At 52.2% G+C, this 24107-nt stretch overlaps 2 protein-coding genes across 2 annotated transcripts; one reads left to right on the top strand and one right to left on the bottom strand.

Moving 5' to 3' along the window:
* The first annotated feature begins 714 nt into the window (after nucleotides 1-714).
* IGFBP3 (insulin like growth factor binding protein 3) lies at nucleotides 715-8688 on the top strand. Its single transcript, XM_024115148.1, has 5 exons — nucleotides 715-1256; nucleotides 4216-4442; nucleotides 4914-5033; nucleotides 6056-6192; nucleotides 7246-8688. Exons 1-4 carry the CDS (start codon nucleotides 848-850, stop codon nucleotides 6179-6181), a joined length of 882 nt encoding a protein of 293 aa, XP_023970916.1. The 5' UTR covers nucleotides 715-847; the 3' UTR covers nucleotides 6182-6192; nucleotides 7246-8688.
* Nucleotides 8689-15795: 7107 nt separating this feature from the next.
* Nucleotides 15796-20958, bottom strand: IGFBP1 (insulin like growth factor binding protein 1). The gene is made up of 4 exons (XM_007124078.4): nucleotides 20555-20958; nucleotides 18953-19137; nucleotides 17639-17767; nucleotides 15796-16726 (listed from the first exon to the last, which is right to left on the bottom strand). Exons 1-4 carry the CDS (start codon nucleotides 20898-20900, stop codon nucleotides 16595-16597), a joined length of 792 nt encoding a protein of 263 aa, XP_007124140.2. The 5' UTR covers nucleotides 20901-20958; the 3' UTR covers nucleotides 15796-16594.
* Nucleotides 20959-24107: the final 3149 nt, after the last annotated feature.

Genomic DNA, 24107 nt, shown 5'->3' with positions numbered 1-24107 from the left:
CATTCGCCGCCGGCCCACTTTGTTAACCAGGTACTGGCGTACAGACGGCAAGTGCGAGCCCTCACCGCTTTGAGAAGTTACGTGCAAAGGACGAAAACCACGTGCGCACCTCTAGATGCGCATTTGTGGGGGGAAGGTAGGTGCTAATGATAAAACCCCGAGTCCTCGGCTCCCCGAGACCCCGATGCGAATCGGGTATCCGCATTCAGAAATTCATCCCCCGACCCAGGGAATTAAATTTTGTAAAGCTTTGCCAAGTACACACGGTGAAGAGCTGCGCTCACCAGTTTCCCTGACACCATCTCGCCACGGAGCGACCTCAACCTGGGGCGCAGAGGGAGAAGGGCGACTGCAACGGGGTGGCCAAGGTCGGGGGCGCTGGGGTGGCCTGGGGCGCCGGAGATGCCGGGGTGGCCGAGGCGCCTGGGTGGCCGGAGGCACCTGGGACGGCGGGGTGGTGGTGCTGCCGAGTTCCCGGAGACCGAGGGGTGGGGGGTGGGGGGCGCCGGGCATGAGCGAGCGAAGCAGGTGCGCGGGCGGCCGCGCGCTACGCGCCCCCACACTCGGCCAGGCCGCACAGGGCGAGGCGCGGGCCCGGGGAGCCGGGTCCGCGCCGGCCCGCCCCCGCCCCCCTCCCCGCAGACGGCGCGCCGTTCCGGGGCGTGTCCTCGGCCACCCGGCTTCTATATAGTGGCTGGCGCACCCAAGCAGCCCAGATGCGAGCGCGGCGGCTCCGCGCTGAGAATTGGCTCCTTCCTGCCACGCTCCCGCATCCTCGCGCCGCTCGCTGTCGCCCCGTCCCCGCGTCCCCCGGCCGGCCCAGCACCGGGGCCCCGCGGCGGGTGCCATGCTGCGGGCGCGCCCCGCGCTCTGGACTGCGGCTCTGACCGCGCTGGCGTTGCTCCACGGGCCGCCAGCGGCACGGGCCGGCGCGGGCGCTGCGGGCACCGGCCCCGTGGTGCGCTGCGAGCCGTGCGACGCGCGTGCCCTGGCCCAGTGCGCGCCGCCTCCCCCTGCGCCCCCGTGCGCCGAGCTTGTGCGCGAGCCGGGCTGCGGCTGCTGCCTGACGTGCGCTCTGCGCGAGGGTCAGTCTTGCGGCGTCTACACCGAGCGCTGCGGCTCCGGCCTCCGCTGCCAGCCGCCGCCCGGCGAGCCGCGCCCGCTACAAGCGCTGCTGGACGGCCGCGGGCTCTGCGCCAACGCCAGCGCCGCCAGCCGCCTGCGCGCCTACCTGCTGCCCGCGACGCCCGCGCCAGGTGAGCTACCCACGCCAGGTGCGCCGCCGAAGCGTGCCCCTCGGCCAGGGCCAAAGGTGGTACCTCTGTGGAGACTTCGCTGCTCTTCCCACCCCAAGGGTTGTACGTGGGAAAGCTGAAGCCCCGCGAGGCGAGGGCGCTCGCCTGAGGGACCCTCCGCAATCGGTCCTCTACTCGCTCCGTTCTTTGAGTGCAGAGTTCTCGTAAATTGTAAAGCGCTTCCGGCGAAAATGGGTTCTAGGTTTCCTGGGCAGGGAGGGAGCGGATGCGGAGGTTAGCGGCCAAGGGAGAGATCCTGGACGGAGGAGATTCTCAAGCCATTCATGCAGGCGCCGCGCCGAAACGTGGGCGTGTACTGTGCGGCCCAGTTCCGGACCGCGACTTCTGTTTCCCACGAACGAAGAGCGAGCGTGTCCGTGCCGAGGATGCTTGCGGGGCCGGGGGCGCAGGGAATGGGTCAGGGCGGATTTGGACGGGGAAGGTGGGCAGGCACGTCGTAGGAAATGGTACCTGGCTTTAAAAATACTGATTTACACAGACTTACGGTTTGCAAAGCAGTTTCAGGCCCGGGGGTGTCCCAAAAGCAGCGAGGTGGGAACCGGGTCGGACAACCTGACGTTCAGAAAGAAATGACTCTGGAGTTGGCAGGTGTTCCTCTAAATTTCAAGCATGCTTAGCCAGCCTCACTCGGGTATGTGAATGAAGTTCCCGCCTCGCTGAAGGCTAGGAGATAAAGCCTTCATCTCCAGCCACCAGCTGGACAGACCACCGTGGGCTAGCCCCCATTTGGGGCTAGAAGGATGGAAATCCTCTTATAATTTCCCTACCTGAAGATTTCCACTCCCAGGTGAGGCTATTTCCTTTCAAGACTCGTGGAAAGGTAAAATTACAACTGTCTAAAACATATACTGGCTCTAGTAGACTGATTAGAATTGCTGGATGCACTTGTCTCTCAGGGCAGTTGGGGCATATTACTGTGTGTGTACTTCATTGTTACCGTTCATTTTTGGATATTCAGAAAGTGATCTTAGAAGTTTTTATAGATATTGTAACTTTGGGCTAGACTTTAATAGGAATTATGATTACTGTCGTAGTAGCTCCATAGTATAGGTTGATGTGGTTTATTATAAAATTATGAAAAGATCTAAGTGACTTCTAAAATCCACTTGGGGGGGTAAATTTAAATAACAGTCAAAAGATTAAGGAAATTGTCTGTGGCTTAAATGGAACGGTTTTCTCTCCCTCTCTCAGCAGGCATTAGAAAGAAACCAAGGAAGTTTAAGAAATTACTCAGAGTTCTTGGAAAAGAAATGCAAATATATTCATTTACATATTCTTAGCATCCCCTTTGCCCCAGTACTTCCCTGAAAAAGAAAAAAAATAATAAAACTAGGATTAAAGGAAATTGAAACCAAATTCTAGCAATTAAAAACTTACTCTGTCGGTTGCTGGGCTGGATGAATTTGTGCTTCCCCAAACACCAGACCCCTTGGGAACTTTGCAACTTCTCCTCCTCATGGAACTGTTTCTTTTCCCGGGTGAGGAAATTGAAACCCAGAGAGAACGGGGACTTCCCCAAACACCCCTGTGAGCGCACCTGCCGAGATGCCTCCAGGAGAGAGCAGGGCTTCTGCAACAGAAGCAGAGTATCTTTCAGCCCTTCTCAACCCTCCAGAAGCGTTCTCCAAGCCCGAGCTAGACATTTGCTCCTCGGAGCCTAGAGCCAGAGGCCTTGGCAGGCTTCCAGGCAGGTGAGCAGGCTGCCGCCTTGATGGGCCAGTTCTCGGGAGGGTAGAGAACAGGTCAGCTGGAGCAGTGCGCTCGGCACCCCAGGTGTAGTAGATGCGGGATCAGATAGCAGCGAACTGAGCCCCACATGGGAGGGGGAGGCATCTGGTCTCTGCTCATCAGAGTGAAGCCATCCTGTGACAGTTACCTGGCTGCATAGAACCAGGCAAGAGGAAGGGGCTCCCCACTGGCCCTTCTCCCTTAGCCCGGCCCAAGTTCATCCTGGAAAAGGAACAGAGAGCATTCTGCTTCCATATCAGCTGCACATTTAGTCAGTATACGTCAAATCCCAGTGACGCTGTGGACGTTCCAATATCTATAGCAAGTGTGTCTTCATTAGTTTGATTACAGAGATCTGCAAGAAGTGGCTTCCTTTTCAGAGTGAAGCCCTTTGGCACAAAGGATTGTTAAGCCTCGTTTGGTGATGTCCTCATCCATTTGCTCCTGTGCACACAAGGAAGGAAGGACTCACCCAGGACAGTGCCCCGGGATCCGCAGGGTCTGTGCAGCTCTTCTGGGTGTCCCAGACCCTGCGTGGACAGTGAGAGATGTGACAGCGAGACCTATGAAACACAACCAAACATGCCTCCTGAGTCCAGGGGCCTGAGGCAAAGGCGCTTTGTGGAGAATTCAGTTTCCCCATCAGAGCCCTTTGCCTGGTGGCACTTAGGACGGGCTGGAATCGGAATCCCTGGGGCTTGCTGACTCCCAGGTTTCTGCCGTCGCCCCAGCGCTTCTGATTCAGCAGGGCCGGGTGGGGCAGAGGATGTGCTTGTCCAGAAGTCCACACGTGGGAGGCCCGCACTGGGGCAGCATCCCTGAGGGATTTCTGAGTGGGCCTCGGAGCCTTCCCTGGCTCGGGTCTGCCCCCTCCTGGTGGAGGATGAGAGGTACTTGAAAGCTGAGAGCATGAAAAGCATTTTTCTTCAGCTGCACCTACTTTGTAATAGCACATGTCAGATTTCATTTTTAAAAGATGCCTTCTTGAGACCAAGGGAGTGTACCATTCACCCCTAGTAGTATGGAATAATACGTTACCAAGGTGTTTTTCTAAACGTACTCGGCATTGTTGAGTTCCATTTCCGTTTGGTTCAGACTTGGTCAAGATGGTACGATTTCGTCGCTAAATGTCAGTGACCCTCAAGTCTATGTCTCCCTCGTGTCTTTCAAGGAAATGGCAGCGAGTCAGAGGAAGACCGCAGCATGGGGAGCACGGAGAGCCAGGTCCTGAGCAGCACGCACAGGGTGCCCGACTCCAAATTCCACCCCGTCCACACCAAGATGGACGTCATCAAGAAAGGACACGCCAAGGACAGCCAGCGCTACAAGGTCGATTATGAGTCTCAGAGCACAGACACGCAGAACTTCTCGTCCGAGTCCAAGCGTGAGACGGAATACGTGAGCGCTTTTCCTCTTGCCGGTGAGGGTGGGGCTGCCCGGCCTGGGCATCTGGAGATCCCAGGGTTGCTCTTTACTCAGGAGCCCCAGCTGTTCTTCCGGGGGTCCTGGTGATTCCGCGGGCAGCCAAGAGCCCCTCCTTACAGAAGGGATATTGACATCTCCCCTATGGCAGAGATGTCCCGAGAATCGGCGAGCTGCTCTCCAGGCCCCTGCAGGGCGGAGAGGTGTTCTCACAAGAGAAGAGGGGTTCACTCGGCCTCTGAGTGTCCCGGCCTGTGGGTCCCTGTCCCAGTTCGGTGTCTCGTTCTGGGGAATCACGAGAGAGACAGGGAGCCCTGGTTGGCAGCTGCGTGGGAACGGTGACAACGAAGTCGGGCAGGGGTGCTCGGGGGCACATGGCCGGTTCCCTGGGCGTTACGGGGTTTTGTCAGACGCAGAGTTCCCAGGTAACCCGCGTTTCCTCCCCAGGGGCCCTGCCGCCGGGAAATGGAGGATACGCTGAACCACCTCAAGTTCCTGAACATGCTCAGCCCCAGGGGCTTCCACATTCCCAACTGCGACAAGAAGGGCTTCTACAAGAAAAAGCAGGTGAGCGCCGTCCGCGCAGCTCCTTTCTCTCCCACCATCCGCTTGTGCGGAGGAGAGACCAGCCCTCCACCCAAGCGCTCTGGCTGCCGCCGTTGCCCCCGGCCCCTGCCGCATCCAAGACCTCTGAGGGCCTTCCCCTAAATCCCTAAATCCTGGTATCTTCCTGCTGTCTGCTTCTCCCTGCCGACCCACGGAGCAATGCGAGGCCTCCCTGGAGCCTCTGACTAGCCATAGAGGGACCCAGACACGTTAGCACTGCACCGTGGAGGGATGTTTTCATTAACTATTGTAGAGAATTTCCAAGAAGCCTGACGTGAGGTCCTATGGCAGGAAGCTTACCCTGAGGTCCCATGTTGGTCCCTTCCACACCCGTGCCTTCCCGATGGTGACCCCGCTGTAAAGGATCAGATACTTTGTTATTTTAAGGCATAGTGAGTGTACCTCCGTAGATTTCAGATCATGCTATGGGAGCCTCTCGATGGACTTTCTGATTGGATGACTCCTACCTCAGTATCTACGGAATTAGTCACAGAACACAGGTGGGAGTGGCCTCGATTAGAGGGCCCCATCCTGTTCAGTCGCCACTGGTCTCTTTGCCTGTTCATATATCTCTATCAGTCACTGATTCAGCAAACTCCCCCTGGGAAGGTACCATATACACAGCTCGGGGTGTGCTCTGAAAGACCCAGATGTGACAAGCACGGGGCAGATGGGACATTCTCATTCCCCCCATTCAGCAGATAGACCTGTAGGACCCACAGGGTCCGGTGTCCACCCCAGCGAGACCCTGAGGGACACAAAAGCACCAGCACCCCTGCTTTCTTGGGGCACTCATACCTGCCCAACATGCCCCCCCCCAGACACACGCTGTGCCCACAAGGCCTTGATCGGTTGTGTTTCCTCAGCATAGCAGAGGCCGTGCTGGGAAACCATCCCGGGTGCTGGCCGCCTGCCCCCGTCGTCAGGACCCCCTCGGCGGGGCCTCCCCGGGGCTCACTGGGTCATTTGTGCTCTTCCTGCAGTGCCGCCCTTCCAAAGGCAGGAAGCGGGGCTTCTGCTGGTGCGTGGACAAGTATGGGCAGCCCCTCCCGGGCTTCGACGTGAAGGGGAAAGGGGACGTGCACTGCTACAGCATGGAGAGCAAGTAGACTGCGGCCACGTAAGCCCTGGGCGCCGGTGGGATCCGAGGGGGCGCAGGACCCAGCTTGGTGGGAGGGGCATCTAGAGATCCCAGGGGCTGGCGACCCAGAAGCGGCACTGGCCTGGAGGACAGACCCACACGACGAGACAGAGCCCTCAACCCACCCAAACCAGAGCAGGAAAGAGGGTCTGTGGCCCAGGTTGTCTTAGAGATACTTGGCCTCATTTTTTTTTAACTTTTTATTTTACATTAGAGGGTAGTTGATTAACAATGTTGTGTTAGTTTCAGGTGTACAACAGAGTGATTCAGTTATACATATACATGTATCTATTCTTTCTCAAATTCTTTTCCCAGTTAGGTTGTTACAGAATATTGAGCAGAGTTCCCTGTGCTGTACAGTAGGTCCTTGCTGGTTATCTATTTTAAATACAGCATTGCCTCATTTTAAAGAACTTAGAACACTTAAACATTCATACACAACGTAAGATTTCCAAAGTTAAGCTTTTTCCCCCATGAGCCTGATGGTTCATTTATCTGCACATGTAAACTGTTTTCATCCAAAAGAACTTGTTAAAGGAATGTGTTTCTAAAAGACGTGGCTTTTTTTTTCCCCAGTAAAATACATTATGGCTATTCTGAGAGTCTATGATTAATAGCATGTTAATAAAGTTTATTTAAATCTAACATGAAAACGAAATTTCAAACCATCACGTGGAAGAATGAAATCATATTTAAAAATCTTCTTTCATAAATGAGAGAACTATTGGGGGGAAAAAGGATAAACATGTTTCATCGTCTCAAGACAAATTTAAGTAAACAGAAGAAACTCTCATTTTTAGTGATAAGTTCTGTTTCCTTGCAAGTTGGAAAAAATAATTGTAATTTTAGGGTGATTATGTTAGTGAACACCGTGGGCGTCTCATGGTGTTCTCTGCTTTGTTAAAAAGTGTGGAATGAGCCTCCACCCTGCCAATTGCCTGGGTATCATGCCTGATGATCCCAGCGTGGGCACTGAGCCCTTTTGATTTGGGGGGTGTTATTTCAATACATTCCTTTTTCTTTCTGTTTTAGTTCATGTGGAGCTCAAATATGCCTTATTTTGCACAAAAGACTGCCAAGGACATGATCAGCAGCTGGTTACAGCCTCGATTTCGATTTCTTTTTGTGGTGAATTGATTTTTTTTTTTTTTTTTTAACCAAAGTTTAGAAAGAGATGTTTGAAATGCCTAGTTTTCTTCCAAATGGTGAACTTGGCATCTTTCCACTTTCCAGTAGTCAGTGAAACGCAGTTTGATTCTTCTTGTTGCTTCCTATAAAAATACCTGTAAGCTCAAGCACAGCGTGGCCGTAGCTCACAACGCCCTGGAACCCTCCCCACCGTGTTTGCCGACGCAGCCAAGCCTCCACTTCATGCCTTAGCGACAGTGTTGCTTATATAGACGCGCGCTTCTTCCCCACATGTAAGATGAGACAAGGCCTCATTGAGAAGAGGAACGCCCTGCCCTCTGATGCCTGCACATCTCGACGCACCCACCTGGAGCTACGTCTTTGAAGCAAGGGCCGGGGTCCCTGGACCAAGAAGATATTTTGTATCTTCAAGGGACCTGCACTGCTTGGAAACTAGTGGAGAGAATAAGGTGGAATCTTGCACACAAAAAAATAATAATAATAATGACCAAGAATGTTATAGGGAACTCTGGGAACCTACGAAGGTGGGGATTTCTGACCCTTCTTTGTCAGGCAGCTTCCTGAAGACACAGCCTTTGCTGAGGCCCCATGGGGCAGGGGGGCAGGGTGACAGCCGGAGACATCACAAATAATAGCCTGGTTCTCCAATGACTGCAGAAAATAGTGTTTTCCCACTCAACAATTCAAGAGCAAGTGTATTCTTGAGGATAAGCTCCTTAAAGACAAAAGAGGTTTATTTTCTTCTCTCCCCTTTTGTCCTCCCTGGCACAATGTTAAATATGATTCTATCTAACCTGGAAGACGAATGGCTTGTTGGGGGAGCCGGTCGAGGACACTGGGAGAACACAGAGAATCCCCCTTGCTTGCTGCACTTGGACTTCCTCCTTTTCTTTCTAAGTCACACGTACACGCAGAGAGAACACCCTCTTCATGACTGTTCACAGTGTATACGTCATCGTCCAAATATGATAGCACCTATACTAGATAATCCTAGATGAATTGTAAGCAATGCTAGAGAATATAAACACGGCCACGACGGAGGGAGGGGGCTCGTGCACAGGGCGCAGCCGCTCTCCCGGAGGCCACCCTCCGGGTCTGGCAGGAGAGTGGGGAGGGGCCCGCGGCCGCCCCACTGCAGCCTCTGGTTGGATGTACGCTGCACACAGCCCTCCTGGAGAACACAAAGGGATCTCAAGATGTTCTGCCTACCTATTAGCTTTCCTTTATTTTTTTAATTAAGTTTTTGAGAAAAAAAAAAGGTATTTTTGAAAAGTTCGTCTTGCAATGTATTTATAAATAGTAAATAAAGTTTTTACCATAAAGAAATCCCCTTCCCCTTGTTAGTGGCCGGTTCCGGGTTTTGTGTTACGAAATAATCCAGAGGGCAATGATGTTCCGACTATAGTCGGAACTTTCCCTGTTTCCATCTCTGGCAAGAGAACCCAAGGAGCCAGCCTGCGGCGTTGCTGGCACCCGTCATGTCTGCAGTGAGCCTCTAGTTCTGGGCGGTCCTCCCAGGCTCACCAGCCCCCCCAGGTTCACCGGCCCCAAGTACCATGAGTCCGCAGCCACCATCCCCCAAGGGCACAAAGAAATGAGTCATCTGGGCTCCCCACTCACCAGGGCCAAGGTCATGCTGTTGCTTTGGCAACCCCTTACCAGGGTTCAGTTAGCAAATAAATGCACTGGAAAATTACCAATCACGGGTACTGACGAGGGTGTCATGAAACGGGGCTTCAGTGATGAGGCAACCTGTCCAAGGCCATTTTCTCATATGTTCAAAAGTCCTTGAACCAACCATTCCTCTCCAGAAACGTATCCTAAAGGCACACTAGGGGATGTGCCCAGAGAGCACGAGGCTATTAAACTGAAATACATCCATAGAAAGGAATATTATGCCACCACTAAAATGTGTTTGATGGTAATAATACAGAAAGATGCTCATGGTGGGATAAAGGAAGGGCAAAATGCAATTATATTGCGTACACACACACAAAACTGAACGGGAAAGGCACCCAAACGGTAACCTGGTTACACTGTGAATGTAGATAATGTCATTTTATGCCTATTTCGTTACAGTTTCAACAACTTCTGTAGTGAACATGAATGGATTCCTTTTTATTTAGAAAAGTGTGCTGCTTCCGTGTGGCAGAGCGGCGGCCCACTGGCCCGGGGAGGCATCTGCTTCCAAAGTTGGAGGGTGGGGTCTGCTCCCGTGAGCATCTCAGGCTCCCCCTCCCACAGCTCGTCTCCACGGCCCAGCTGTACCCCCAAACCTCGGGGGTGGCCTGGCCTCCTCTCCTGGGCCCGCGTTCCGCCAGCAATACGGTCTGCGGCTTTTGTCCTGGCATGGCCTGCACGCAGTGAACAGAACACGCAGGACCACTGCTCTGGTAGAGAAACACAGTAAACGAGGCGAGCCAGTGGGACTCGCGGCCCGTGGGAGATGAATGTGCGGCAAAACGGGGGGGCGCGAAACGTCCAGCGGCGTCCTTGCTGCTGTTTCCCCTCCCCTTTGTCACCGACGTGGGTCCTTGGACTCTTTATTTTTTTTTTTTTCTTCCTGCGGTACGTGGGCCTCTCACCGCTGTGGCCTCTCCCGTTGCGGAGCACAGGCTCCGGACGCGCAGGCCCAGCGGCCACGGGTCACGGGCCCGGCCTCTCCGCGGCATGTGGGATCTTCCCGGACTGGGGCACGAACCCGCGTCCCCTGCATCGGCAGGCGGACTCGCAACCACTGCGCCACCAGGGAAGCCCGGACTCTTTTTTAAGTAATAGAAATTGATAAGAGGCCAGATGAGAAATTCAGGCTGGGGCCCCTGCGGCAGGACGGCGAGTGAGAACAAGTAACCGGTGCCCTTGCTCGCCCCCCAAGGTACGGGGGGAGCTGGTCCCTTCAATGGGGTGAGGGTGGGGGCCGATGGTTGGGTGGGGCCGGATGGGTGGCTTCGGTGATCTGCGCACCCCCTTGCTGGTGCTGTGTGCTGGGATCGTGTGTAGCACCCTGCTTTTGCTCCTGGCACCTCAGAAAGGGTGGTTGGTTTGTGGCCTTTTTGTATCTTATTGTTCATACTTGCCCCCCAGCTGCGCATGCGTGCAGTTATTTTTAGTCCCTTAGAGTTTCTTCGTATTCTGTTGCTCGAGAAGACATTTGTGCAGGTGCAAGCACTGCAGCAAAGTATCCCCGGTCCCAGGTCCCTGCCTGTCTCACTTTCTTCTTCTTTTTTTTTTTTTTTGCGGTACGCGGGCCTCTCACTGTCGCGGCCTCTCCCGTCGCGGAGCACAGTCTCCGGACGCGCAGGCTCAGCGGCCACGGCTCACGGGCCCAGCCGCTCCATAGCATGTGGGATCTTCCCGGACCGGGGCACGAACCCGTGTCCCCTGCATCGGCAGGCGGACTCTCAACCACTGCGCCACCAGGGAAGCCCTCACTTTCTTCTTTTTTAGTGTACCTCAGCGTCTCTTTAATGGACTCACAATGTCTGTCTCAGGGTCAAACTTATCATAACCTCTTTACCATTCTCAGCATCGGACGTGAGAACATGTATGTCCCCTTTTTAATATTAAAAAGCCTGCAGTGAATGTTCTTTTGTTGTTATTGTCGTTGGCGGGGGGAGGCATATTTTTGGGTTTTTGTTTAATTTGGAAAAGCTAGTGAAGGAAGGCCTAGCTGAGAGGGGACTGGGGGCAGTGAGGGAGCAGGCCCTCGGAGCCTGAGCGGGGAGCCACCCAGTGTCCCTGTCAGAGGCAGGAGGAGGGGGGTGGATGGGGGGGAGATGGAGCTGCAGCCGGAGAGCGGGCGGGTCTGGACCCCAGAGCCCCGGCATTTGTGCTGAGTGCATGGGGGGCTGGGAGGCTGCAGAGGGGGGTGACCTTGTTGAGTTGTGACAGGCTGGTCCAGCGGCTCCACAGAAGCCAAAGCCTGGGAGGCCTCAACCTGGAGACTGTGGATCAGACCAGCGCTGCCCTGGGGGGCTGAGGTGTGGCCCAGTCAGCGCATATTTTGCAGATAAGGCATGGACTGGATGTGAGGGTGAGAAAATGGAGGTAGAATGTCAGGAATGACAGCAAGTCTGAGCCACTAAGGCAGCATTTCCACTGAAGTAGCAAACAGGAGAAGACGGTTTTGGGGGGACTCGGGACCTCTGTGCAAGTTCAGGTCGAGACACACATCAGACGAGCCCCGGAAACACCGCAGGCACCTCCAGTAAGGTGGCTGTGGATTCCTGAAGGAGAATTTCAAGGTCATTGGAAACAGCGAAGCCCCTGGGGAGACAGGTGGCAGCCAAAGATGATTTTAAGGGGGTGAGGCAGGAGGCAGCCGGCAGTACTGCAGCATAAACCAAAGGGACAGGCTGCTGTGGCCCCGTCCCCGCTACTGCCCTCAGTACCTGCCCTACACCTACACAGACACCTGGTCCAGGTGTCCTGAGGAGTGAAATCCAGGCAGGGCAGACACTGACAGACACCAGCGATAAGGTACCAAGTTCAGATTATCCCTTCCAGGTCTCCCTCTCTACACTGGGAAGTGACCACCAGGAATGTTCTCCCCCAGAGCTCCCTCCCTGGTCAGAAGAGGGTAAAAATGACCAGACACAGACTTCTGGTGCCGGACGCTGTCCATTTGGCTCATCCTTCACCTGCACCTGTGTTCTTGAACTTCAGATGTAGACACAGACCGTCACACATCATCTGAGAGAGTGGCCAGGTCCCTGGGACATTATGAATTCGCAGTTGTAACAAAAAGTAAACAAAAAAGTAGATTAGTTTCCTTTGGAAACAAAAATATAACAAGTAGGTTTGAAGAGAAGAGGAAAGGTATTGTATCACTTCAATAAAAACACTGGCTATTCTGTGACCCTTGCAATTCCATATGAGTTTTAAAATCAGCTTGTCACTGAGATTCTGAAAAGGGTTGTGCTTAATCTGTAGGTCAGTTTAGGGTGTATGGCCATGTTGACAATGTCAAGTCTTCTGATCCATGAACATGGTGTGTTTTCCATTTATTTAGATCTTCTCTAATTTCTTTCAAAAAGATTTTGTAGTTTTCAGAATATAAATTTTGTATTTCTTTTGTTAAATATACTACTAAGTATTTTATTCTTGTTGACACTATTGTGAGTGAAATTTTCTTAATTTCTTTTTTTGATTGTTTACTGCAAGCATATAGAAATACAGTTAATTTTTATATATTGAGCTTGTATACTGCAATGTTGTTGTACTCATTTATTAGTTCTAATAGTCTTTTAGTGGATTACTTAGAATTTTTTTGTGTATAAGATCATGTCATTTTCAAACAGATATAGTTCTACTTCTTCCTATATCTGTATGCCTTTTATTGCTTTTTCTTGCCTAATTTCCCTGGCTGCCGTGGTGAAGACAAGTCATGAGAGCAGACATGCTTGTCTTGTTTCTGATCTTAGGGGAAAGCATATAGACTCTCACCATTAACCATGACATTAGCTGTGGTGTGTTCCTAGATACCTCCTGTCAGCTTGAGGAGGTTTCCTTCTATTCCTAGTCTGTTGAGTGTTTTTATCATGAAAGTGTGTTGGATATTATCAAATGCTTTTTCTGAGTCTATTGAGATGAACATGTGATTTTGGGGTTTTTTATTTTATTAGTATGGTTTATTGCATTAATTGATTTTAGGGTGTTAAAACAACCCTGCAGAGCGGCTGGGCCCGTGAGCCATGGCCGCTGGGCCTGCGCGTCCGGAGCCTGTGCTCCGCAACGGGAGAGGCCACAGCAGAGGGAGGCCCGCATACCACACACACAAAAAAAAAACAAAAAAACAAAACAAACAAAAAAAAAACAACCCTGCATTCCTGAGATAAGTCCCACTTGGTCGTGGTGAATGATTATTTTAATATGTTGCTGGACTTAGTTTGCTAGTATTTTGATGAGGATTTTTGTGTGCATATTCATAGGAGATTTTGCTCTGTAGTTGTCTTTTCTTGTGATGTCTTTGTCTGGTGTGGAATCAGGGTAGAACTTTTATGAATGTAGGCTCATAAAATGAATTGAGAAGTGTTTTCTCATCTTCTAAATTTCAGAAGAGTTTTAAAGAATTAGTATGCTTTAAATGTTTGGTAGAATTCATCAGTGAAGCCATCTCAGCTTTTATTAGTGGGTAGTTTTTTCTTTACTAGTTCAATCATTTCACTTGTTATAGGTCTAATCGGATTGTCTAATTCCTCTTGTGTCAGTTTTGATAGTTCATGTGTTTCTCGAAATGTTTCCATTTCATCTCAGTAATCCAATTTGTTAGTGTACAATTGTCCATAATATTCCTTTATAATCCTTTTTATTTCTGTAAAATCGGTGGTAATGTCCCCTCTTTCGTTTCTGATTTTAGTTATTTGAGTCTTTTCTCTTTTCTTGGTCAATATAGCTAAAGGTGTGTCAATTATGTTGATCTTTTCAAAGAACAAGTTTTTGGTTTCCTTGATTTTTCTCTGTTGATTTTCTGTTCTCTATTTCATCTATTTCCACTCTAATTTTTATTATTTCCTTTCTTCTGCTTGACTTAGGTTCGGTTTGGCCTTCCTTTTCCAGTGTCATAAAGTTTTTTTGAGATTTTTAATGCCCCTATTAATAAATAATAGGGGCATTTAATAGCTGTAAATTTCCTTCTAAGCACTGCTCTACCTGCCTCAGATTTGCGAGTTTCCCAGGCTTGGAAGTAGGGAAGTGCCGTCCCAATTTAGACCCACAGTGGCAAAAGCATGACAAGCAGGATGATTTTCATGGCAGAGGTTCCGTTTGGACCTTCTGCCTCTGCCTGCTGTCAGGACTAAGTGCAGCAATGCTCTGGGCCTGACCCGGCCACAGAAACCATCCTATTAATAACGCTTATGGCCTGGATCAGACGCAGCATAGATTCCAAACATGGCTGGAGCAGAGATCCTACTGTCCCACCAGGAGTTGTCCCCAGAGCCCATTTACCCCCAGACCTGTGTGAACCCATGGGACTTGCTGTTGTGACTACATAGTCAACACGTGGGTGCACGAATTTTACGTGTGGGCAGAAAGAGCTGCCCTCTCTATGAATAGGATTGAGCTGCTGAGAAGTTGCTGGAGAATCAGGTGGACGCAACAACAATAAAAGATGGGGGCGCTAGAATCGTGAAGGACGCTTAACTCCGATTGCCTCCCAAATGCCCATCACCTCCTGATTCGTTTGAAAGGAACCGGAACTAGAAATATGAGACACTGTTGTCAGACACGACTGCTGCATGAGAGCGTGTCCAGAAGCCCTGGGACTAGACAGAGCTGCCGCCCCTCCCCCCACCCCTCCCCCCACCCCCGTCTAAGACCATATGGATACTTATGTAGTTTAACGGATACTTTTGACTAACCACCCAAACATGCCATGGTCAGGTGGATGAATACCCCCAGCTTCAGCTGAGACTGAGAACCCTCTGTAGGCGCTGCTGTGTCAGTGCCTTCAAGTTTAGAGTTGTGTCGCTTTAATTTTGCCCAGAAGTCACCTCCTGCGCATCGTGGCGAGGGAAGTCCCCCTTCCCCAGCTCCGCTCCTGAGCCCACGCCTGAGGGTAGGTGCAGTCCAGACCCTCAGGCTGGGTCCTACGGGGCCCTCGTGGGGGCTGAAGTGCTGAGAAAAGCTCCTGTTGCCATCACAGGATAACGGTGACCACGACGATGACCACGCGGTTGTTTTTAGCAGGGTGGGACGGGGCCGTGGCTGACCCACATCGGGCGGATACATTTTAAATGATGCATCTGAGGGCTGAGTTCGCAGTGAGTCCTGCGGGCTCGGCCCAGGGAGGATGGCAGCTGTGGGGGTCAGGGGGTGAAGGGGGAGACCCAAGAGAGGGGGCTGGAGCCCAGACCAGGGAGGGGCCGGTTGGGATCCGCTGGGATGGATGAGATGCCCATCCAGGGGCAGAGAGGAAGGAGCAGTCCGCAGGGCAGGAGGGAAGGGGGGTCAGGAAAAGCGAGCAGGGAGCAGGTTAAGAAAGAAGGAATCCACGTTGCAGAGGACCCATGTCGTGGGCTCAGGTCTTAGTCGTGCAAGCAGAGGGCCAAGCAGGGTGCTGCCCTGGAGGGCGCCACCGAAGCCCTGCAGGGGACACAGGCTGGGCGGAGTCAGAGAGGAGACGGGTGAGGGAGAAGTTAAGGAAGTGATTCTGTCTTGCATTTAAGACAGGAGAAACCCTGGCCTATTTACAAGAGGAAGGGGAGGAGCTAGTGGAGAGGTTAGGGCCCGCAGAGGGAGGGAGGGGTGCCCTGGGCGTGGCAGCCCTCAGTGGGCAGGGCAGACCTGCCAGCAGTGGGGACCAGGAGCCTGCAGACTGGACTCACCAGCGCTGCATGAGGAAGGGGAGGTGACGGAGACGGATGGAGGGAATTCAGGAAGGAAGAAGACGTCATGTTCAACAAACGTCCGTGACAATAGCAACGTTCCAGTGTGGGATATTTATTCCAATGTGTTTACACTGTGCTCATGTGTTTGACAATATCTCCAATACATAGTTTACCACGTAGCAACATCATCACATGTAGCTTTGACTACATAATCAACATTTAAGTTTCCCTGCAAATTTACGCTAAAGATGGATCCATGGAATAAACAGACTAAATCATTCTTTTTTTTTTTTCTGGTATGCGGGCCTCCCTCTGCCGTGGCCTCTCCCGTTGCGGAGCACAGGCTCCGGACGCACAGCCTCAGCGGCCACGGCCCACGGGCCCAGCCGCTCCGCGGCACGTGGGATCCTCCCGGACCGGGGCACGAACCCGCGTCCCCTGCATCGGCAGGCGGACGCGCAACCACTGCGCCACCAGGGAAGCCCTAGACTAAATCATTCTTAACCACAGCTTAACCATCCTCCATCAAACCACTTAAAAAAAAAATCACTGCTATACATTTGATTTTGCATTTTCTAGGCAGTATTTTCCTATGATCTTTAAGACAGAAGCATGAACCGCTTAAGAGCTAAAATACAAGTATTTACATACAACATGATGGGAAGTGTTTCATGATATATAAATTAATATAACACAATTTACTGTGTAGAAAAAAATAAATTTATGGTGAATAAATAAACTACAGCTTTATATATCAAGTAATATGTGGCGTATAAAAAGTAATTCCTATATATATACATATACATCTATACATTTATAAAAGTGTGTGTGTATTCCAGAGTATAAATATCATATGTACTTAAATATTTCATGTGAAGGAATAGATCATAACGCATCTGTTTTCAGTTCTCTAAGTTAAAATACTGATGGCATTTGGGGTCCCCTCTGACTGACACGGACCCCAGGATCTTCTTCCCGCTCCAAGGGTAGACACACCAGCAGAGCCCAGGCTCTCCTTCCAGGGATGTCTCGCACTGCAGAGAAAAGAAGCAAGGTCAAGAGCAGCCCCTGTGAAGCTGAGAGGGAGGTGGAGCTCCGTGCTGCCCAGTGCCAGGTGGAGGGCGTGGCAGCTGAGAGCCAGGCCCTGGGCACCTCCAACAGGCCGTGACCATGACTGGGGGCAAATCCTACACCGTCCTGGTTCTCCTCGTAAAATGGAGGCTCAGGGCAAGTGCCCAGTGCGATAAGGATGTCACACGTGTGCTGAACGGTACAGCGTGTGCACAGCTGTCTGCTTCACGGCCCCTACAGCAGAGCTGCTGAGCCCGGAGGGGGCCTGCCCGTGTGTGGCCAGCCTTGCTGTCGTATCCCCTGCCAAATTCCTTGTTTGTTATAAAGCACCTCCTGGTCCCCAGTTTCCCCCGGAAATATCCACAGAACCTAGGCTTCACTGAGTCCTAAAGGGCTCCTCAGAATTAGGTCTTGGTTTGTTTAATCTCACTTATTATCTGGCAAGCCAAAAAAAAGCTATTATATTTCATTATAAAGTTCATTTCCCTTGGTAGGGAGAAAAAAAGTAAGAGATGTCCAAACAGATACTCACTTTCCTAAGTAGAACCGTCCTGTTCCTCTCTATTACAGGTGAGACACTGCGATCCAGAACGTGGGGGGCCTGTGAAGGTCCCCACCTGCTCAGATTTGCTAGGTGATGGAGTAACACAAGGCTCAGGGTCCCCGAGTGCACCCTGGCTTTGAGCATTGAGCTGGTCTTCAGGCTACCAGGGGGGCGAGTGGCTCGTACCCCCAGAGGGGTGGGTCTTGCATAATATGATGTGTTATGTGGTTTTACGTTTTTGCTTACTTGGAGCTGGACACCCTGTTTGCTGAAAGGCTGGCGCTTGGCGGGGGTGTGGGCATCGGGGGCTGTCGCGAGAGGAGGCACATACCTGTTTGCTGTGATAGAATCCATTCTTGTTGCAGTTTGGCAGATAAAATTTGTAAAGCTTGTCTCCTGCTTTCTGCTGTTCCCTGGCTAATCTGTCCAGCACTCTGTAGAGTTCTTGCTGGCAGGGCTCCTGAAAGAAAAATTTGACATTGGGATAAATGACAAGAAACCGTGTATTATTAGCCTAAAAGGGGAGCGGATGTAAGAGGTTTTTGTGTGGGCTCTGAGAACAGGCCTGGACCCACTTTCCCTGGGCCTCACTCTCTCACCTATAAAAGGAGGGTGGTTAGTCTCTGTTCTGAGTCGTTAAGATAAAGGATGGGAACCCCATGCCCTCCCTCACTGAACATTCACTAAACACTTGCAGGAGACAAGAGCATCACCGATGCCATGAGCTCTCCGACTCTCCTGCCCCCCGTGAGTAATTCTGGCACCAGTCATCTGGTTGAAAGGAGAGTGGTCACAGCTCTGTGAATGGTGAACTTAGTAGCAGAGCTTTCTAAATTTTGAACAACGTTCCTCTGTAATCTACAAGGTTAGTTCACATGAACCAAATTCGTTGAGGATTAAGGCATTCATCTGGACAATTTGAGATAAGCATGAACTTTTCTCTGTTTGTCATCATTTCAAGCTGAAACTCTGAAGTGTCTAGAAAATGGTTCAATCTCCACTTTTCTGGGTATGCATGCTTGTAGAAGTGATATTCTTTCTTTTTTTTCGCAAATGAACCCAAGTCACTCCAACTTTGATTCTCTGTCGCCCTCAAGTGGTAGGACTAAAAACATACATCAATTAAGATGCTACAAGGGAGTTAGTGCTTAATGGGGACAGAGCGTCAGTTTGGGAAGATGAAAAAGTTCTCAGGATGGACGGTCGTGATAGATAGTGGCAGAATAATGTGACTGTACTTAATGTAACTAAACTTTATACTTTAAAATGATTAAGATGCTAAATTTTATGTTATGAATATTTTACCACAATTTCTTAAAAAGTGGTGGGGGGAGATGGGACGGGGGAGGAGGACGTTAAGAATAGCTCAGTGCTCTCTAGACACTGCCAGTCTGATACCCTTATTTTAGAGATGAGCTCAGAGATGTGAAGCAATGTATCTAAGGTTGCACAGCACGTACCGCATTTTCTTTCCATCCAGAGGGCTCCTCTGCTGAAAGCCCTTGGGTTAAAAGCTCCCAAAGCTAAGCTGAGAAATGTCTATTAGGCTTTGGGAAGGAACTTGTTCATATCCAGGGCTCAGGACCGGAACTGTAGGGCCCCAGCAGATTCAACCTAGAGGCTCCACCTACCCCGAGGCTCTCACCTTCCGCTTTTTGATGTCGGTGGTCTCCAGAGCCCTCATGCTCTCATAATTACTGATGGCGTTCCAGAGGATGGGCAGGTCCTCACTGGACTCAGCCATCAGGTGGAAATTGTCCAGAAGCTGCTCCTGGGTCATCTCTGAGCTCTCAGGGGACACGTTCTCTGGGGTGGCAGGGTCCTTTGCCTCTGAAAATGGAAAAACGAAAACCCATGAGCCTCCCACCGAAGCATCTGCACCTGTGTCCCCCTCCCCTGAAGCTGCTTTCCTTCCCACAAAACCGGACTAGGACAGGATGGTCATGCGGACCCAGAGTTTTGCCTACTCCCTCTTTAAAGGAACTTCTGATGGCTTCCAGGTAGAGGGATGACCCAACAGTGATACCAATGGCAAGAGTGCCCTGTGTTTCTGCTTCTAAAGTAGCCAAATGCACATTTGTCAAAGCCCGGGAAGAGCCCTGAGAAAGCCATGGATTACAATTCAATTCCTGACCCCATCCTCAGCTTTCCCATCCATAAAATGGGCATTTTAGTAATTTCCTGTGAACAGGTGGTAGGGTTTGTTTAGAGGTGGGGTCTAGATTGCAGCTCTACTCTCTTCTTTTCCAGGGGCTCTGCCTTCCCACAGAGTGACTTCTTTGCAACCCTGGGAAGAGAGAGGGTCACCAGATTTCTTGCAGAGTCCTAGGGTTTGGATTTGGTGATGGACAGAATGATAAGAGAACTGGCTCTCCTGAGGGAAGCCGGGGGGACACCCTCTCCTTTGAGGACCACAGAGATGACTCTGAAGGCAGAGAACCAGGAGGAAAACCGCCCCCACCTTGGAAGGGTGACACGCTCCAGCAGATCCCTATCAGGGCAGAGAGCCACAAGATCCCGCCAAGAATCACGGAATCACTGGACATACAGCTGCCCCGACAGGGAGGTAGGGAGAGGGGGTAGAGGAGGGTGTATTTCCTCTGCTTCCCACTACAAATAAATCACTGCTAAATTCAGGAAAGTTCTGATGGTCAAGTTCTGAGGAGGCAGCACACACATCAACCACTGTTTTTCTATGGCAATGAACGCAAGTGAAGTTTTTAGCCTGAACTTTCACATTATGTTCTGTAAACATCTGGGAAGCACATACTGTCTGCACAGGACATATATTTCAAAGGACATTCCAAACACCTCCCAGGAGGCCAGCAGTACAGGCTCCAACTGCAGCAGGCCTTCCCGGCAACTAATGCATTGGCAGGGAGGAGAGCCGGGGGCGTCTGGAGTGGCACGCCCCTGCCCGGGCGCCCCATCGCCTCCCTCTCCTCTCCTGGGTTTCTATAGATGCGTGGGCTGCCCAGGTGGTCTGGGCTCCCCCCACCCCCAGCTCTCCCAGCAAGTGGTGTGCGTCCTGCCTCACCCTAAGCGCCCCCTGCAGCACCGCACAACGATGGAGTTCATCTGCGTGACAAATCCTTTCCCCTTACAGGGTTTGGCCGCAAGCTCTGAGCCTGGCCGGGTTTGCTCCCCACTGGCTGTGGGCTTTGGTGGAGCCCCAGCCCCGGGCCCGCCCCCGTGCCCCACCCCACCTGTCCCAGGGGAGGGACCCGGGCGGGGAGGCGGTTGGTACCTGTGGCCTCGGCGCTGGGCGCGGGCATGCAGGCGCCCTGGCCGCGGGTGAGGGCGTACAGGGGCCGAGACTCCCCGGGCAGGGCGCGGCAGCTGAGCCCACGGGCGCAGCGCGCAGTGGCCACGCCGCATGCGGCGTCCAGCGGCAGGGCGCACGTGGGGCAACAGCCGCAGCCGGCGGGCCGGGTGAGCTCCGGGCACGAGGCGGGCACGGGAGGGCAGAGCGCCAGCCTCTCGGCGGAGCAGGGCGCGCAGCGCCAGGGCTGGGGAGCGCCAGCGGCTGAGCCGAGCTGAACGGCCAGCGAGAGCAGAAGCGGCCAGGCGCGGACGGCGGGGACTCCGGGCATCGCCAGGCAGCGGTGGCGGCGGGAGCCGGTGCTCGCTAGGCGGTGGCGGCGGCGCGCTGGCCGGTGCTCGCTGGGCGCCGCGTGCTCCTTATGAAGGGCGCCGGCCGGGCCACCTGAACCGGCGGTTAATGATTGGCGGCGCCGCGTGCTCGCGGCCGGTGTTCAAAATAAGTTTGTTTTGGTTGTAGGCGCACTGCCCTGCGCAAACCGTGGGTAGAAGGAGGGCAAACGGTCCAGGTTTCAGACTGTGTTTGTCCTGTGGTTAGGGTTCAGACCTGGAGCCAAAGTGCAATTCCGGCCAGGAGCGCACAGCCACGTGGAGGGTGGCGCTTGCTTGTTTCGTTCAAGGGGCATCTTCAGGCTGAGTCTGCCGGCGGTCCCCGGAAGACCCAGGGAAAGCAAGAGGGATGAGCTGGGCAAGGCCAGCGCATCGGCCAGTTTTCAAGCGGGGAAATCAAGGCCCAGGCAGAGGAAGGAAGGATGCGCTTAGATAGAAGCCAGGTGTTTGAAAGCCTTGGCGGGTTCTCAGTGGCAAAGCCCAGAACAGTTTCTCCCTCTGCAGAAAGACCAACAGGCCCCTTAACTGCTGTCTTGAGAGCCTTTCCCAGGAGGAAAGAAGGAAGGAAAGGGACAGTTCCTCCCAGGGCTGATGCCGCTCTCCCTAATGTCACCACAGCCCCCAGAGACCCACCTTGTTAACGGAGCTTCCAGAGAGGGGAGAGGGACTCAGAGCCATTCAGAGACAGGGCGAGGGTGCAGAGCCCAGCCCACACCCCAGCTTCCTCTGACTTTCAGCCTCAGACCAGAATTTTATCAGGAGTTGATGACCAAGGCTTTCTCTTTAGTTAGAATTCCTGTTTCTGAATATCCTCTTGAGCGGAAAGGAAAATGTCACTGTACCCTCAAAGACAGTGAGATATGGCCCTGCCCTTGTCCAATTGCTGCAGGGGCTCTCACTGGCACCCGGTCCCTGGAAACCAGGCAGCCATTGATGAGAACAAGGCAGCCTTTTATTTACTGATGGAGAAAAATCTCCAAGGTTTGTAATATTATGCAAGTTAAGTAAAATTTCCAAGTGAAGCAAAACTAAGAAGGCACAGAATATGCCATTGTTTGTGTACCAAAAAGTAATATGAATGTATATGTCACCGTGATTCTAAATGTATTGAATATTCTGAGAAGAATATGAAGAAACTGATACCACTGCCTGCCTTGGAGGGGAGGTGTGAAATTCGGTGACTGAGGAAGAGACTGGTTTTCCCTTCATACTCTTTTTTATCCTTCTGGATTCACATCATCTAGTAAATACTATGTTTTCTTGGTATTGTCAGGTACTTACATTATCAGTTATATTATCTATCTCAAAAAGAAGCAAATTGAAATTAATTGACTAGCTTTTTTTTGTAGTTACTTCACTGGCTCTGTGGCCTTGGGAAAGTTACTTGCCTTGTGTCTTGCCACTATTATATCAATAAATTGTCACCCCTGCCCCCCCAGCATGTCCTCAGGAACAAGCAAAGTAAGGTTGGTGAAAACGGTTGCAGTTGGATGTTCATGGTCATGTTGGTCACTATTTTTACAAAGCAAAGGTCAGTGTCTGGTTCAGGAGCAGACCAATGGTCTTGACTTTTTTAACTTTATTTTTGAGGTGAGTTCCTAAAGGATTTCATTTCCCCAAAAGAACCTGTGCTCTGAATTTTCTCTCTGGACTTCCTCAATTTAGAATCAGCGTGCCCACTTGAAACGTTTTCTTAATGACACACATGAAAGAGAGAATCATCTGGTAAATATCTGGGGCCCACCTACTGTGTGCCTGGCAATTTGCCAGCCCTGTACAGTTCACCCAGCTGTGCACTCGCCTGGTGAGGTCCCTCCCTCCCTCTCTGAGGTCTCCTTCATCCTGCACGTAGTGGAAATTCCTCTCCTGGTGAATCGATTTCCCACATGTTTCCTAGGCTTGCCTCATAGCAGCAGCAAACCAAATGGCCACCAACCCAGAGAGAGCTCTCCCTGCTTCCAACCCCGTCAACACAAATGGACAGGGCTCTTCCTTGAGGCCTGTGTGGGCTGTCTGTCCCCTCTCTCCTGTGAGGGTGAGCTGCCCTCCCCTGGAAGGTCAAGAGGTGGCTTCTCCTGTGCTCATTTCTGGGTGCATCCTGAATCCCAGGCCCCACCGCCCACTGGCTGGCATCCACAGCCTGGCCTGGCCTTCCGTGCCCCCCATGGTCTGACCCCAAGGTCTGGCCCCTATTAGCATGAGGGGGCGCTCCTGCTGGGGGCACTGAGCTGCAGGGTGGGGCGGAGAGGGAGCCCCTCCCTATGTGTCATAGACTCGGAGCCTCCCCCGCCTCTCCTAATCCCAGCCCTGCAGACTCCAGCTCATTTTCCAGGCTTAATGTCCCTCCACCCCAACTCAAGAAGAAAAAAAACCACTGTCATACCTCCATGACTTTCTTCTTGCTGTTCTCCATGAGTGAATTTTCCTCACCCTACCACCCACGTCCCCCTATCATCCATATCTCTCTGTCATCCACACCTTCACGGTGTTGGTGAAGATGTTCTGCCCCTTTTCCAGCCCTCAGGATCCACCTGAAGTTCCTCTCCCCTGAGAAGCCTTCCCAGCAGCTCCCGGGTAGAATGAGGTGCCCCCTCTGCGTTCCCAAAGAGTGTGACAGTGGTTTAGGGGCACTGTAGCTGAAGAGCTACAGAAACCTGCATTTACCTGTGTGTCTCCTGCCAGGCTGGGTGGGCAGGGGACAGGCTCACAGAGGCCCCTGCCCCAGCCATGCCCAGGGCACTAATGGTGCCCCAGCCCATCCTCCTATGGACTATAGAGTCCAAGAGCCAGGCACTCCTGGATGCAGAGCATGGGAGCAGGACGTGGCGGGGAGATGGGGAGCCGTGGCCTCCTATACGTGAACTGTAGGTACCTGGCACCAGGCTCTGCTCGCCAGACTTGCCAGGGGTCCTCCCCAAGAGTTCAAGAGGTAGGGCTTATCACACCAGCTGGGGGTGAAGGCCCCCTTTGCCCAAACCGAAGCTGGTACCCTTCATGCTGAACCACATCGACACTTGATGTAAGGAAGGGCCAATATTATCTGCGTGTGCGAGGGCAATTGGTAGTATATTTGGGGGGACGGGTGAAAAGTAGCTTTGGGGGTACATATGGGAAGTTTTCAGTGCCAGCTACAGAATCTGTATCTTACC

Source organism: Physeter macrocephalus, chromosome 5, assembly GCF_002837175.3.
Source record: "Physeter macrocephalus isolate SW-GA chromosome 5, ASM283717v5, whole genome shotgun sequence".
Taxonomy (NCBI): domain Eukaryota; kingdom Metazoa; phylum Chordata; class Mammalia; order Artiodactyla; family Physeteridae; genus Physeter; species Physeter macrocephalus.
Note: the sequence above shows the minus strand (reverse complement) of the source record. Positions and strands in the feature narration are given on the sequence as shown.

Coding starts and splice junctions, on each gene's coding strand:
- IGFBP1 (XM_007124078.4), bottom strand. CDS start 20,900: ATGCCCGGAGTCCCCGCCGTCCGCGCCTGGCCGCTTCTGCTCTCGCTG. Junction 19,138..20,554: donor GCCCAGCGCCGAGGCCACAG/GTACCAACCGCC, acceptor TTCCATTTTCAG/AGGCAAAGGACCCTGCCACC. Junction 17,768..18,952: donor CCGACATCAAAAAGCGGAAG/GTGAGAGCCTCG, acceptor TTTTTCTTTCAG/GAGCCCTGCCAGCAAGAACT.
- IGFBP3 (XM_024115148.1), top strand. CDS start 848: ATGCTGCGGGCGCGCCCCGCGCTCTGGACTGCGGCTCTGACCGCGCTG. Junction 1,257..4,215: donor GCCCGCGACGCCCGCGCCAG/GTGAGCTACCCA, acceptor GTGTCTTTCAAG/GAAATGGCAGCGAGTCAGAG. Junction 5,034..6,055: donor GCTTCTACAAGAAAAAGCAG/GTGAGCGCCGTC, acceptor CTCTTCCTGCAG/TGCCGCCCTTCCAAAGGCAG.